At 41.7% G+C, this 14,175-nt stretch overlaps 1 protein-coding gene across 4 annotated transcripts in view; it reads left to right on the top strand.

Moving 5' to 3' along the window:
• si:dkey-118j18.2 overlaps positions 1–14,175 on the top strand; it is a 40,400-nt gene that overhangs the window by 11,278 nt on the left and 14,947 nt on the right. For 2 of the 4 annotated variants that reach the window (XM_034706239.1, XM_034706238.1), the window contains exon 5: positions 4,661–8,508. The exons of the other annotated variants lie outside the window; for them this stretch is intronic. In XM_034706239.1, coding sequence (XP_034562130.1) covers positions 4,661–4,884 — 224 coding nt within the window. In that variant the 3' untranslated portion in view covers positions 4,885–8,508. Of the gene's footprint in view, positions 1–4,660; positions 8,509–14,175 lie in introns of those variants that run through there. 4 annotated transcript variants of the gene reach the window in all.

Here is a 14,175-nt window from a genome sequence, read left to right as displayed (position 1 = left end):
TATCTGTAAATTATGGTGGAAAATAAGTATTTGGTCAATAACAAAAGTTCAACTCAATACTTTGTAACATAACCTTTGTTGGCAATGACAGAGGTCAAACATTTCCTGTAAGTCTTCACCAGGTTTGCACACACTGTAGCTGGTATTTTGGCCCATTCCTCCATGCAGATCTCCTCTAGATCAGTGATGTTTTGGGGCTGTCACTGGGCAACATGGACTTTCAACTCCCCCCAAAAATTTTTTATGGGGTTGAGGTCTGGAAACTGGCTAGGCCACTCCAGGACCTTGAAATGCTTTTTACGGAGCCACTCCTTCGTTGACCGAGCGGTGTGTTTGGGATCATTGTCATGCTGGAAGACCCAGCCACGTTCCGTCTTCAATGCTCTCACTGATGGAAGGAGGTTTTGGCTTAAAATCTCACGATACATGGCCCCGTTCATTCTTCCCTTAACACGGATCAGTCGTCCTGTCCCCTTTGCAGAAAAACAGCCCCAAAGCATGAGGTTTCCACCCCCATGCATCACAGTAGGTATGGTGTTCTTGGGATGCAACTCAGCATTCTTCTTCCTCCAAACATGACAAGTTGAGTTTTTACCAAAAAGTTCTATTTTGGTTTCATCTGACCACATGATATTCTCCCAATCCTCTTCTGGATCATCCATATGCTCTCTGGCAAACTTTAGACGGGCCTGGACATGTACTGGCTTAAGCAGGGGGACACTCCTGGCGCTGCAGGATTTGAGTCCCTCTCGGCGAAGTGTGTTACTGATGGTAGCCTTTGTTACTTTGGTCCCAGCTCTCTGCAGGTCATTCATCTGGTCCCTCCGTGTAGTTCTAGGATTTTTGCTCACTGTTCTCATGATCATTTTGACCCCACGGGATGAGATCTTACGTGGGGCCCCAGATGGAGGGAGATTATCAATGGTCTTTTATGTCTTCCATTTTCTTACAATTGCTCCCACAGTTGATTTATTCACACCAACCTGCTTGCCTATTATAGATACACTCTTCCCAGCCTGGTGCAGGTCCACAATTTTCTTCCTGGTGTCCTTCGACAGCTCTTTGGTCTTGGCCATGGTTGAGTTTGGAGTCTGACTGTTTGAGGCTGTGGACAGGTGTCTTTTATACAGATAACAAGTTCAAACAGGTGCCATTAATACAGGTAACGAGTGGAGGACAGAAGAGCTTCTTAAAGAAGAAGTTACAGGTCTGTGAGAGCCAGAAATCTTGCTTGTTTGTGGATGACCAAATACTTATTTTCCAACATAATTTACAAATAAATTCTTTAAAAATCCTACAATGTGATTTCCTGGATTTTTTTTCTCATTTTGTCTCTCATAGTTGAAGTGTACCTCTGATGAAAATTACAGACCTCTCTCATCTTTCTAAGTGGGAGAACTTGCAAAATCAGTGGCTGACTAAATACTTTTTTGCCCCACTGTATGTGGTGCTCATGTCCAGAAGTATAAATCAGCCTGAAGTGTAACCTCCTAACGTAGAGGCATACAGCAAGCTCCAGTCTGTAATAACAGATCAGAGTATGATGCATTAATCCCACAGTCTGATCTTGTTGTGTAATGCTTGGAGCTGCTCACCTTTCTAAACTCCAGCAGCTTTATTACTCAATCAGAATCCGTACAACGATCGCCTGGCTGGAAAAACTCAACATGTGCTCCGCTCCTTGTCGGGGGTCACAGTAACAACAACATTCTTTGCAGAATGAGGCGTTTTTCCTGCAGTAAATAACTTTTATTGGTAAATAATCTTTTCTGAGCTCACAGTTGTGTATACACACACAGAGTACTTTGTCCACTTTAAGAAGACAAAGTAGACTTTGTGTCAGTAACCTAGTTATGAAGAAATCAACAGCCTGAAGACATAGTGCACCAAACATTCCCCTGATGTGTGCCGTGTCAGTTTAGTCTTAGTGAACATGTTTCTGTTGTCTGTGTTTGGCTGTGCTGGATCACCTGAGAGGAGCCTCGTGTTATTCATGATGCTTTGGCAGCTGTCAAATGTTTACTTCTTGTTGAGTTCCTTATTTATGTTCCCTCTTCAGGAATCCTTGTTCATTTTTTAACTTCAGTTTATTTGTTCTCCTTTCTTCATCAAAAAGGGAAGATAACCTCAAAGCTCATCCTATTCAAACCTCTGAGTCATTCAAAGGAAAGCTTAAGTTTTGTGAACATGAAAGACGGCACCAACTCGTCAAGCAGGTTGTCGACTTTTTAAATCAAGCACAGGGTCGCACAGGTTCGTATCTGCAAACACTTCCCATTAGAAGTGAAACACTCGCTCAGAGTGAAAGCAGGATGTGGTTTACGTGGGGGGAAGAGGTGACCTTTCACTGCTAATAGTACAAGATGTTGCAGCCTCATTTCCTCCCCACACATGATCTGTTTTCTGGTCGGATACCACAGAGTGTCTCAGGGAAGTGTGCTGTGATAGAAATAGTTTCATTGTGCTGTGTGTGTGTGTGTGTGTATAATTGACGCCAACACAACAAAGTTTCCTACATGCACCAGTTTTCATTTCCGATCATCAAAATGAACAGTGACGTGGTGTCTTAGCGGTCGCCTGCAGGTGCTCCTCTGGAGACGCCGAGCTACTTTCCCTGCAGGAGTCAAGTGTCAGAGGAACAACAGAAACAAGCTCAAGAGATCTGAACAATCCTCCTCTTTCACTGAAGCCGCTGAGGTGGGAACATTTAGTTTCACAGGGAGACTCCAGAGTTGAACAATAATGCAGGGAGGTGTCTCCTGACCTGAAGAGGTGACCCCTGTGAATCATGAATATCTAAAACATTTACAGAAAGGGAAGTGAGGAGAGCTTTAGGACATCTGCAGGCTAACGTGTGATGGCAGTGTGTGTGTAGAGCTTTACCTGTAGTTTTAAATTGACATCATGAGTCATGTTAGCTGTTTGTGTTTATTTAAAGGCTCTGGTGCTCTACAAATAGGAGACCACGTCAGCCTCAAGCTGATGGCACAGCTAATGTAGCCTGAACAGGCTTTGATCAGCTGTTTCAGTGTGTCTTCAGAACAAAGACGTGACCATGTTTGTTGTCACCTGGGTCCAGGACTCAGAAGCTTTATCCACACATAGAGATGGGCGCTGTTTACCTGTTTAATCAGGACTTAAAGCTGGGGTTGGTAGTCAGATCTAGATACAATTTTTGTTATACTGGTTAAAATGATCTTTATTAGGGGTGTCCCGAGCTGATATTGATATCGGATATTGGTCCGTCTGTTTTAAAGTTGGTTTGAAGTTGCGTTGAAGTTTGCTACTCACGCTTATCTCCTCTCACGTGTTGGTTCAGTGAATCCATCTGTGATGAAATATAGCACCATCTAAAACAGCGCAGGCTGAGTCTCTTCCATGCTAACAGGCTAACTGTTGTGTTGCTCATAATGATACCTGCCTGTCCGCCTGCTAACTATGGTTGATGAATGGCATTAGTCTTTGTTTTACTGCCCTCTACTGGTCTGGTGGTGTACTGCCTTTACTTTTTTTTCTCCATACCTCACTGGTCTGATTTGCACAATCTACCCGGGACTTCAGCCCACAGTTGAAACGCAGACAACAATGAGGGCACAGGAACCTTTTAGTTCAGGGGAAAGTAGTTCTGGGGGCTAAAAGACCCCAGAACTCTTGGTCAAAATGCACCTATACTACATAGTGAATTTCAGCCAAATCAGTACCTGCTACTAGTATAGTAGGTTTCCAAAACAGCCCCTGTTTCTACTCTTGTGGCTCCTCTGTCTTCTGCATCATTGTGTTTCAACATTTTCCTATTTCCTGTAGACTAGATTTGCAGCCAACTGTCTCAATTACATTAACTTTTATAATATCCCAAAGAACCAGACCAAGTTATATCAGCACATTTCTAATTTAGAAAATTGGTTAAGCTCATTAGGATAGTGGAAACATTGTGTGTGGTTAAATGTTCACTGGCAAAGACATCAGCACTTAAAACATGTTAGAGCCTCAATAAATCCTGAGCTACAAACAAAGTCAAGATTGTAACTCCCTTATTCTTATAAATCCTGTTTCACAAATATTGTTTTACCCCCCACTGTCTTCCAATTGATAACTGTGCTTAACCTCAAATCATTAAGGTAATGCAGTGAAAGTGGTTTCATCAGGCCAAGACATTACGCACACTAATAGCTTCAGAGAGTGTGAGAACCTAGTTTTAGTCCAGTGAGAGGGAAGCTAATTTAACAAAGATAATACTAGAAACCAGAAAAGATATGTACGTATGCGAGTTGCTGCAAAACAGAAGTTTTCATCACGAGCGGTCAGGAGGATCCAGCAGAGTCCACGTCTCAGGGACACTTTCCAGGTTTGTAACACTTTAACACCCTTCTCTCCTCCTGGGTTTCTCACACATCTGAGATATGCACATTGGTGTCCTGCACTCTCATCTGCTGCTCAGTTTGTCACATGGAGGAGCACACAGTTGTTGATCCAGCTTAGGGAGGATTTGGAAAGACTGTTTTGAAACAGTAGTTTGCTGCATTAGAGTAAACAAGGCTGACTTTGTGTAATGACTAGATTGTAAACATCAATGTTTTTGTTGTTTTCTGGATTCTTTTGAAAGCCTTAATGTAAGTGTAAATGTATCAGACGGCTGAACGACTCTCTTCTTCTTTTTCAGAGGACGACCTGAAGCCTCCTCCCTACAGTGAGTGTGCAAACAGCGATGAGCTTGACGCTGCTCGTCCCTCCCGTCTCACTCCTCTGATTTCTGAGGGAGGAGGAGACACCATCAGTGTGAACGAAGCTCCGCCCCCCTACACGCTGTCTCCCTCTACACAAATCAGTCTGCAGGACGGCCCAGTGAGCCACAGCGAGATCCAGCCAGAGAGCAGGTCCGCTTAATCAATCCCTGATGCCAGTTTGCCTTCTCCATGCACTGCCTTCCTACATTCAACCTCAGTGATCGTTGCCAGCCTAACTCTCTGCACGAGAGGAGATGTTTATTTGAATGCGAGTGTGTGTGTGTGCGAATGTTTCTGCATGTGTATTCTGTGGTTTTTAAAGTTGTTTTTCTACCTTGTATTGTTTAAACTAAGTGGTCACCTGATGAGTTTGGTAATAACAGACGACATCAGCAAGCCTGTGTGCCTCAGTCAGGACCACAGAGCCTGCCTCCCAGCTAGGATGAGGAGAAAACCCCTGACGTCTGAGGCCAGTGGGGATCAGTGAGACACATTAGCAGAGAGAGAAAAATCAAAGGTGCTTTTTTATTTGTTTCCTTGTCTGAAGTCACGACCTTTCACAGATCTAACAAGAACCTATTCACACGGCAGCCATTTTCCCCTGATGTGTTTCTCACTCTGGGAGGCTCAAACGCTGTTACACTGATCTGTTGAATGATTAACAGAGGGAATCTGACAAAAGGTTACATATGCAAGTAGTCTCATTGACGTCACCCTTTAGTTTCTGAAGAGGAGTAATGAAGCCCAAAGATGGAGTTCACCATATTGGAAATGCTGACTCACGCTAACTTCGACTAAACCGGTAAAGAGGCTGAGAAGAGATTGTAGCCTTGCTGCGCTGCACCCACCTGTTGGTCAACTCAGCCACGCCCTTAAATATGCCCAATGATGTATCACTCTTAAGCTTGGTACAACCAAAACAAATGAATCCAAAAACAATTTACCACACACACATTTTTTATTAGGTTTAAAGCATAGACTGTATAAAATATGGACGTAGTATCCGTGACGTCACCCATCTGTTCCTGAGAGCTGTTTTGAAGCAAATCGACGGCAGCAGCCATATTGGTAATGCGGAACTTAACCTAGGCAGAGTGTGACGTAGTGTGAGTCTCTTAGCCAATGGCTGTGTGTTCCCGACCGGGAGTCACGTCAGTCATGTCCTTATTTGGGCAAAACTCATAATCTTAATATCTTCTTAACCGTCATGTTAGAAAAAAATTCACCCCCCGTACAGTGTGTGCCATTAGAGAGATTAGTGTTGTAGGGCCAAGCCGTTTTTTGAACCAGGCTGTAAACATGGTTATTAATGCTGCAAAGATCGTCTTTTTCCCATTCATATCTATGTGGTTTCCGGTGTTTCTGCAGCCAGCCTCAAGCGGATTCTCGATGTATTGCAGTTTATATCACTCCCGCATTGGCTTCATCGTTTGAGACCGGAGTTTGACGCTTGGTTTAAAGACAGAAAATGTGTTTTTGCACCAGGCTGTAAACATGTTTGATGGGCGTGTACCATTGGGCTTCACACTGCCTCAAGTGGACAGTCGAGGAACTGCAGCATGTTTGCGCATCCACACATTGGCTTCTTTGTTCCAACACTAGAAGTTGCTGTTTGTACCTCTCCTTTCTCCTCATACGGTCACAACTGATAGAATCCCATGTTTCTCCAGACTTATTTCCTTAATCCCTCCCTCCCTTGTTTCATTTCCTTGCGTCTCTCCATGCATCTCTGGCGGGAGGGACTAAGATGTAGAGCGAGGGACACATGGATACAACTTAAGGGAACCAAGATGCACCTATGGAAAGTCAATTCCAGAGAGACATCAAGCTGTACACAACCAGGAGGTCCCTTCAGACTGTATTTAACAGCTACAAACACTTCCTGGTTATCTGTCCCATTCAGTGCAGTACATCGAGGTGTAAATTCAACAAACATACCAAGAAATGGTCAGTAAGATTAGCAGCAGTGGCCTCAGCTGTAGTACCCGACTATCTGTCCTTTGTGTTACCTTAAAATGTAATCAAGGCTTTTCATGCATTCATAGGGGGAAGGAACTGGGGATAGAGTCAAAAATAGGGAATAGATTGGGCATGATGTGCAGTGGATGGTTAAGGGTGGGAGTTCAGTCCATGGGCACTCTCGCCTCTGTACATGGAGCACATCATTTCACCTCTGAGCTCAACTTCTAGTTGATCAATCACATTTTTAGATATTTGTCAGATTCCCAACACTTGCACGATTACCTGAGACCCGAGAAGAACGTGACTGCCGTATGAATCAGGCGAGTTGTCTAATTCATAAAGCTTGATTGAGGGAATTGAGAAGAAGCTTGAAGGTGTTGCGTTCCTTCTCCTGTGATCCACGGCGTGTGGAATTCTTCTGAACACAGACCCATTCTGTGATAGAAAAACCTCTGTGTACAAAGTCTAATTAGATAACGGGCAAACTGCTGCATACATTTGCACATTAAATAAATAGTGTTGCCTTTTTTTAAACTGTTATCGCTCTCCACGCTTCATTAATACAGCACACGTATTGTTCAAGACAAAGTTTGTCGCCACAGAAATATTTGATAATGAATGCACTAAATGTAAAAGTAATGACCTCATTAGCATCACCGGGTCTGTTTAATATATCACACTGATTAGACTGGCACATTAGGCAATTCAAGTGCCTGTTAGATCTGTGAATGGAAGTTAGCCAGGACAAGATGGGGAAATAAATTAACACCTTATGGCAGTAAGAAAGACATCGCTTCATGTTGATGATCTGCTGCGTGGATTCATCCCTTGAGGCTCGTATATGCCTGAAGACTTGAACAGGTCTGGATAAGTTTTGGCTTTGGGCAAAAGGTCCTTTGAAGTGCATCAAAAAATGTAATCCTTGCACGTCCTGAGTGTTCTGTGGCTGTAAATCCGGCTGTAAGAAATTGATGTTATGAGTTTAATTGTCGGCCTAAAGGCTTAAATTGAGATGAATATTTTAAAATGTTAAACAATCCAGAAAATGTTAAAGAATCAGAAAAAATGAGCCTGTGATGAGACAGAAATCTACAGGGTGGTGTTTTATGTGTTTCCTGATAAGTCATCATCATAACCCAGTTGTTCCTTCCTCTTTGTCACAAAATGAAGTCTAACCAAAAACTGTTTGAGCTCCTCTTCCTCGTCATCTTCATGTCCTCCTACCACGGGCTGGTAGAGGTCAGAAGTTTGTGTTTTATTCTGTTTGTTTTCTGGAATAGTATCGCTTTGAGAAAGATCATATCTGTGCTTTTTTTGCTTTTCGTATCTACGGTGTTTCACATAATCAGGACATTACACTGTAAGAAGATGCTCTCACATGACCTTCCTTCCTGTTTGTTTCAGCTGTACAATAATCTGTGTACAAGAAAAAAATCACAGTCAAACATAGTGAAGACTGTATAAAGTACATAAAAGAGGGTCAGAATTCAAACTGTTAAAAGATAATCCTTCATATTGTGATGACAAATCGTGGAGCTTCGTCCTCTCTGCTGTGGTTCAACAATCTGAAGGATGCACCAGAGAAGCTGCACGGTACAAACGTGGACTCGCTAACACAGCAGCAGCATGACGATGAGTGATATCTACACCGTAGTGTTACAGGCTTCTTCTGAATGTGCGTCCTGTTTAACTTCATGTGCATTCCCATGCTGGTTGACATATCGGATCTCTCCAGTCTGTAGCTTTGTGGGTTGAGTGGAGGGTTTATTTTTGTCTGTTTCAGGTGAAATACATCTTCTGTATTAAACTGTTGTTTATAATACTGCCAGTGTCACTTCTCCTGCTTTACCTTGAAGTCACTTTTACTCACTATAGAGCAGGGGTTCCCAAAGTGTGGGTGGGGATCCCCTGGGGGGTCGTGAGACATAAATGGTGGGTCGTGAGATGTCTTCCATAAGGTTTTTTTTTTTTTACATTTATTAGTACATTGAATTAGTACATTTTACCCATTGTAGATTAAATGTAATGAATTTTCTGCCTTTCTTTGTTACCAGATGACTCCTAAGTTTAAATTTAGTGAACAGTTAATTATCAAAAGCATCAGTAGCAGTAGGTTAATTCCAAACAGCACAGGAAACACAGACACATGCTCATGTAGGTAAGCTTATTTTCTCCAGACCAGCTAAATGAAGCCACATTAAATCACTTTGAGTAATAATGGGGATCGCAAGTCTTTGGCATCTATATTTTGGGGGTCACAGGCTGAAAAGTTTGGGAACCTCTGCTACAGAGGACAAACAGCTGTGTTGTTTCAAAATGAGTGGAGCTAATGATTTGTTTCTGCTTTAAAACACTGTATCCACTTCTATTTTTAGCAGATCACCCTCGAAAGGAATTCCAGAAATGAAATCTCGCACCAGAGGCCAAGGTCTGCTCTCTAATGTGGGTCAAGCTCCTCAAACGTTTAATCCTACATTTCTCAATGCAGCTCATTAATGTCTTTAATTAGACTCCTCCAGCGTGATAAAGTCCAGTTATTCTCCTCTGCGTATCCCAGGGTCTCTCATGTACTTCTGTCAAACTAAGACCTCCTCGATGACATCATCAGGGTTCATCCAGAGTCACAGAAGTCTTAATGTTTACACGGGCTGTATAGAAGTCCTCACTGTGACCAGTAAAATCAAACAGAGTATCCTTCAACTACGTGTGTCCTGAGGCTTTTTAAACCAGCTTGTATCTTTGATTATGGGCGTCGCTGGACTGTTTGTCACAGTTTTCATCAACATAACAAAAGTACTCTGAGCTCTCTCTGAAGTTTCAATCAGCCAACATGTAGAAAGTAGTTTCTTAGCAAGCATTTTTCTCTGTCACTTTACGTGTTTAAGTACACGTTTTTAAAATGTGTTTATTTATTTACATTGAGTCCTTGTTACTGCAGTGTCACTTCCATTGAGGCAGTTTGTAAAGAATTCATAACAATTCTTTGCAAACTGAGGCAAAATTCACAAAATTAAACAATTGACAAGTAAACAAAACAATATGAGAGTAGATGATTAACGTTCACTTAGGAAATACCAAGTGTAGCCCAAATGTTGCAAACATTCACATATTCTTATCTTTGTCAAATCTCTTCAGTGTTCCCTTCAACATGCAGCTTAGATAAAAGTTCATCTCACATTCAAACTCTGGTCATGTAACCAAAACACTTCAAACACCATCAGGAGTTTTGACTTCCTGTTACAGTTTTTAAACCGAACGCTCCTGTGAGGAGTTTTTTTCTGAATCAGACTAGAGTTCAAACTGATGTCCCTACATGACCTACGAAACAAAAAAGACCAACAGCAAAAAGACTGATCATTTTATAGAGTTTATAGAGATTTTTAGTGTTTGAAACCACTATGGATGTGATAAAGATAACACTGTAAAAAAAAAAAAAAATTTAATTAAATATTCACTAATCAGCCATGACAGTAGAATTGAATAATCCTGATAATCTCTTCACTTTGGTATCTCTCAGTGAGATATGTTAAAGAGTAGGTGAATGTCCTTAAAGCTGGAAAAATGGGCGAGTGTAAAGATGTGAGCGACTTTGACATGGACCAAACTGTGATGGCTAGACGACTGGGTCAGACTGTCTCAGAAACTTTAGCTCTTGTGGGGTGTTCCTGGTCTGCAGAGCTCAGTACCTACCAAAAGAGGTCCAAGGAAGGAAAACATATGAACTAGCAACAGGGTTACAAGCGTCTGAGGCTCACTTGTCTGTAAAAATGGGTTTGAGTGATGTCAAAAAGTGGCCTTAAGGAAGACGACAACAAGTTCAAGGTCAGGACTTTAATCCAATCTAGCATCTGTGGGATGAACTGGACAACAAAGTCCAATCCAGGGAGGCTTCACCTCACAACTTCCAGGACTTACTTCTGAAGTCTTGGTGCCAGATACCACTACAAAACTTCAGAGGTCTAGAGGAGTCCAGGTTTCATCAGGAGACTGTTGGGTGATGGGATAAATTGTGAGTAAGCCCAAAGGTAAAGTTTAGGGATAAGTACACTGGCGGTTAGGTCTAGGGATAAAGTCCACTGACGGTTAGGTTTAGGGATAAAGTCCACTGACGGTTAGGTTTAGGGATAAAGTCCAGTGACGGTTAGGTCTAGGGATAAAGTCCAGTGACGGTTAGGTCTAGGGATAAAGTCCAGTGACGGTTAGGTTTAGGGATAAAGTCCACTGACGGTTAGGTTTAGGGATAAAGTCCACTGACAAATACTAAGGGTTATGGTTAGGCATAAAGTCCATCAGGAAGGTGGTCAGAATGTCATGGCTGATCGGTGTACGTTTGCCTGGTAGAAAAAAGGGTGAGATATTTTTTGTTGTGAAAAATATACTTCTTAAAATGAACAGGACATGTTCAGCAAAGACTGATTCATCGATAGGGGGCGCCAAAGTCGACACCAAATAAATGTTCTTCAGGAGCCTTAACTCAAATGGAACAAAAGGAACAAATTTGACTTAAACAGCTTGGCGGACAAGAGAGTTAATAAAATAAGTGATGTCTTTCTGTTTGAAAATGTTGAATTCACTGCTGTTGAACTGACGTTATGAACATTTTAAGTGGCTATCCTATTGCCGAAATACCGAGCACGGAACCAGCCAGTGCTACTGTAATGTTGCCTTATGAGGTCTTTTGGTAAAGTCACTCAGATTTAACAAATGCAGGATAAAACTTAAGTTACTGTATGTAATTTCAACATAATTACAGTAGTTTAAATAATCCTTATTAAGAAGGGAACAGAGATAAAACATTGAACATTACAGATTAGTCCTCAATTTTAATATAAGACAATAGCAAACAGAGAAAAAACAGAGGGTAACAACAGAAAGACGTACACAACTCTCCAGGACTTCACTCCATGTCACTCTAAGAGGAGAGAGCAGCAGCTAAATTAATAATTGCTCTGTATATATGTAGTCCCCATCTCTAATATCAGTTGAAATCCAGTGAGGACACAACAGATGATGACAGCCTCCAAGTGTAGTTGAAACACAAATATGAGCATGTGAGTTTGGTTTTGAGGCACCTTTGATAGACACACTAGATCTCTAATGTGCCACTAGAGAGCAGTGTTGCACCAATGATTACTTCATTCCCCATGTGTATGAGCAGCCGGCACCTGTTGCTGCACCAACATGAACTGAGCTGTAGGTTATTACTCCAGTACATATTGATGTCTTTTAAAAAGCCCTTTTTGGGACAGAAAATGTATTGACATTAGTTCCAAAGTTTCACACTTTTGATGGAAAAAATAATTGGGCTCGATCAGGATCAATCATACAGCCCTGCTGCAGAATGTACAGCAGAGTAGATACTCAAGGACATTCATTTTTCATATCTGAGCGTCTCTGCTGGTGCAACGCTTAGCTGCATACAAATGAGGCGAGCTGGAACAATCACAATGCATATACGTACACTTGATTATAGACCTGAGCAAAATGCTGCATGTGAAATAGATCTGATAAATGGTGACTTGGGAGGCAATTAAAAAAACAAGATACCCATGAAAAATTGACACTGAGCTACAGGCGGCGTGGATACAAGATGCAGTGGTTCTAATGTTATTAATGGTGAAAAGCAGGTGTTTAAGGAAGGAATTAGCATGCCGTAGCACACTCATGCTTCATCACCAAGCCTATGTCATTTATTGTTCTGAGGCAGTTATACATACACCACTTTAAATGTTTAAAAGAGGGGATTCATCAACACTGCAGCTTTTATATATTGATTCATGTAATTAAATATGACTTTATGTTGTGTCAGTGTTGAATACAGTCACACAGCAGCCTGTTCGTCACTCCTCTATGCAGTGTGCTGGTTTTTGCATCAAGTTATTGATGTTTTCCGGGGAAGTATTTGCATTTTTGGAAAGCTGCAACTATCCATCATGCTAGCAGCTTCACTAATCATTACATCTCTCTATAAACAGCTGTATAATAGATACAACACAGAGCGCCCTCCTCAAGGATGTTCACTGAACCCCTCCCAAGATTATTGAGGTCCTCGAGGTCGTCTGAGACAGAACTGACGGCTCAATTACCCTCTGTTGTCTCGTCAAAGATGTATTACACTCTCAAGCCTCTCATATTGCTGCACTACCTATCAGCTGACACGCATTCAGAGGGTGGTATGCACGCGGTGGCCGTGGAGAAACGCCCCACCTTTTGAATTCAGCAGGAAAGCACATTCCTGTCATGGGTGAGGATGGATAAGGTGTCGAAACCATGTCTGTTACCACTTTCCCACCTCAGAATCATTTAACATAACCATCAAGCCTGACCAAAAGAAATTTTTCATGCTGTTTAAATTTTCATCTTGTAAAAAATACAGATTACATTCCTGTGCGAGGACGCTAGAGCTGGCATAACACAACAGAGGGAACGGTAATGAGCTTTGCAGGTCGTTTAACTGCTGACAGATTTCTTCATTTCTCTGTCGGAGCACCTTCAACTCTTTTTGTTAAGTGTGGTGCGGTTCAGTGTGAGGCAGCAAAATACAGTTAATTACAGCATAAAATATGCATTTACAGTAAGGGACATGTTCAGAGGGATGGCATGCCCCGCTGGAAATTTCATCGGTCACCCCAAAACCCTTAACTATGGTTTGTTATTTGCCTCGTCAGAGATGAAACTTGTTTTAAAATCCGCTATTGGGTTGTGTTGCATGTAGCTTTCTTTGCATTGAAATGTAGCACACTTTCTTTTGTTGGTACTTACATTTGTAGAAAACTACTTCACACATCTATCTTAAAAGGACAGAGCCCTTCTGTTGACATTTAACAACATATAATTGGGCACAAATTAGTCATTTGTGGCCACCAAACGGTTACTGTCAGTCATCTCTTCAGCTTTCAAAACATGTAAACCTAGAATTACAGCTGGTTACAGGATATACAGGTACAGAACACTAATACATAATAGTTATTTGTCCGCTTGCTGTAACTTGTAATTTAACATCCTGCCGTGATACTACTCCAGCTTTTTCACCATTGCACACGCACTCAGACAAACCCGAGCACTCATACGCAGCTAAAAGCTACATTTATCATAATCCTTAGATATTACCACCATCAATCACATACAGAAGGGCAAAAAAGTATTTAGTGGGCCACTGATTTTGCAAGTTCTCCCACTTAGAAAGATGAGAGAGGTCTGTAATTTTCATCAGGAGGTACACTTCAACTATGAGAGACAAAATGAGAAAAAAAATCCAGGAAATCACATTATAGGATTTTTAAATAATTTATTTGTAAATTATGGTGGAAAATAAGTATTTGGTCAATAACAAAAGTTCAACTCAATACTTTGTAACATAACCTTTGTTGGCAATGACAGAGGTCTAACGTTTCCTGTAAGTCTTCACCAGGTTTGCACACACTGTAGCTGGTATTTTGGCCCATTCCTCCATGCAGATCTCCTCTAGAACGGTGATGTTTTGGGGCTG

This window comes from Notolabrus celidotus, chromosome 17 (genome assembly GCF_009762535.1).
Source record: "Notolabrus celidotus isolate fNotCel1 chromosome 17, fNotCel1.pri, whole genome shotgun sequence".
Lineage (NCBI taxonomy): Eukaryota > Metazoa > Chordata > Actinopteri > Labriformes > Labridae > Notolabrus > Notolabrus celidotus.
Note: the sequence above shows the minus strand (reverse complement) of the source record. Positions and strands in the feature narration are given on the sequence as shown.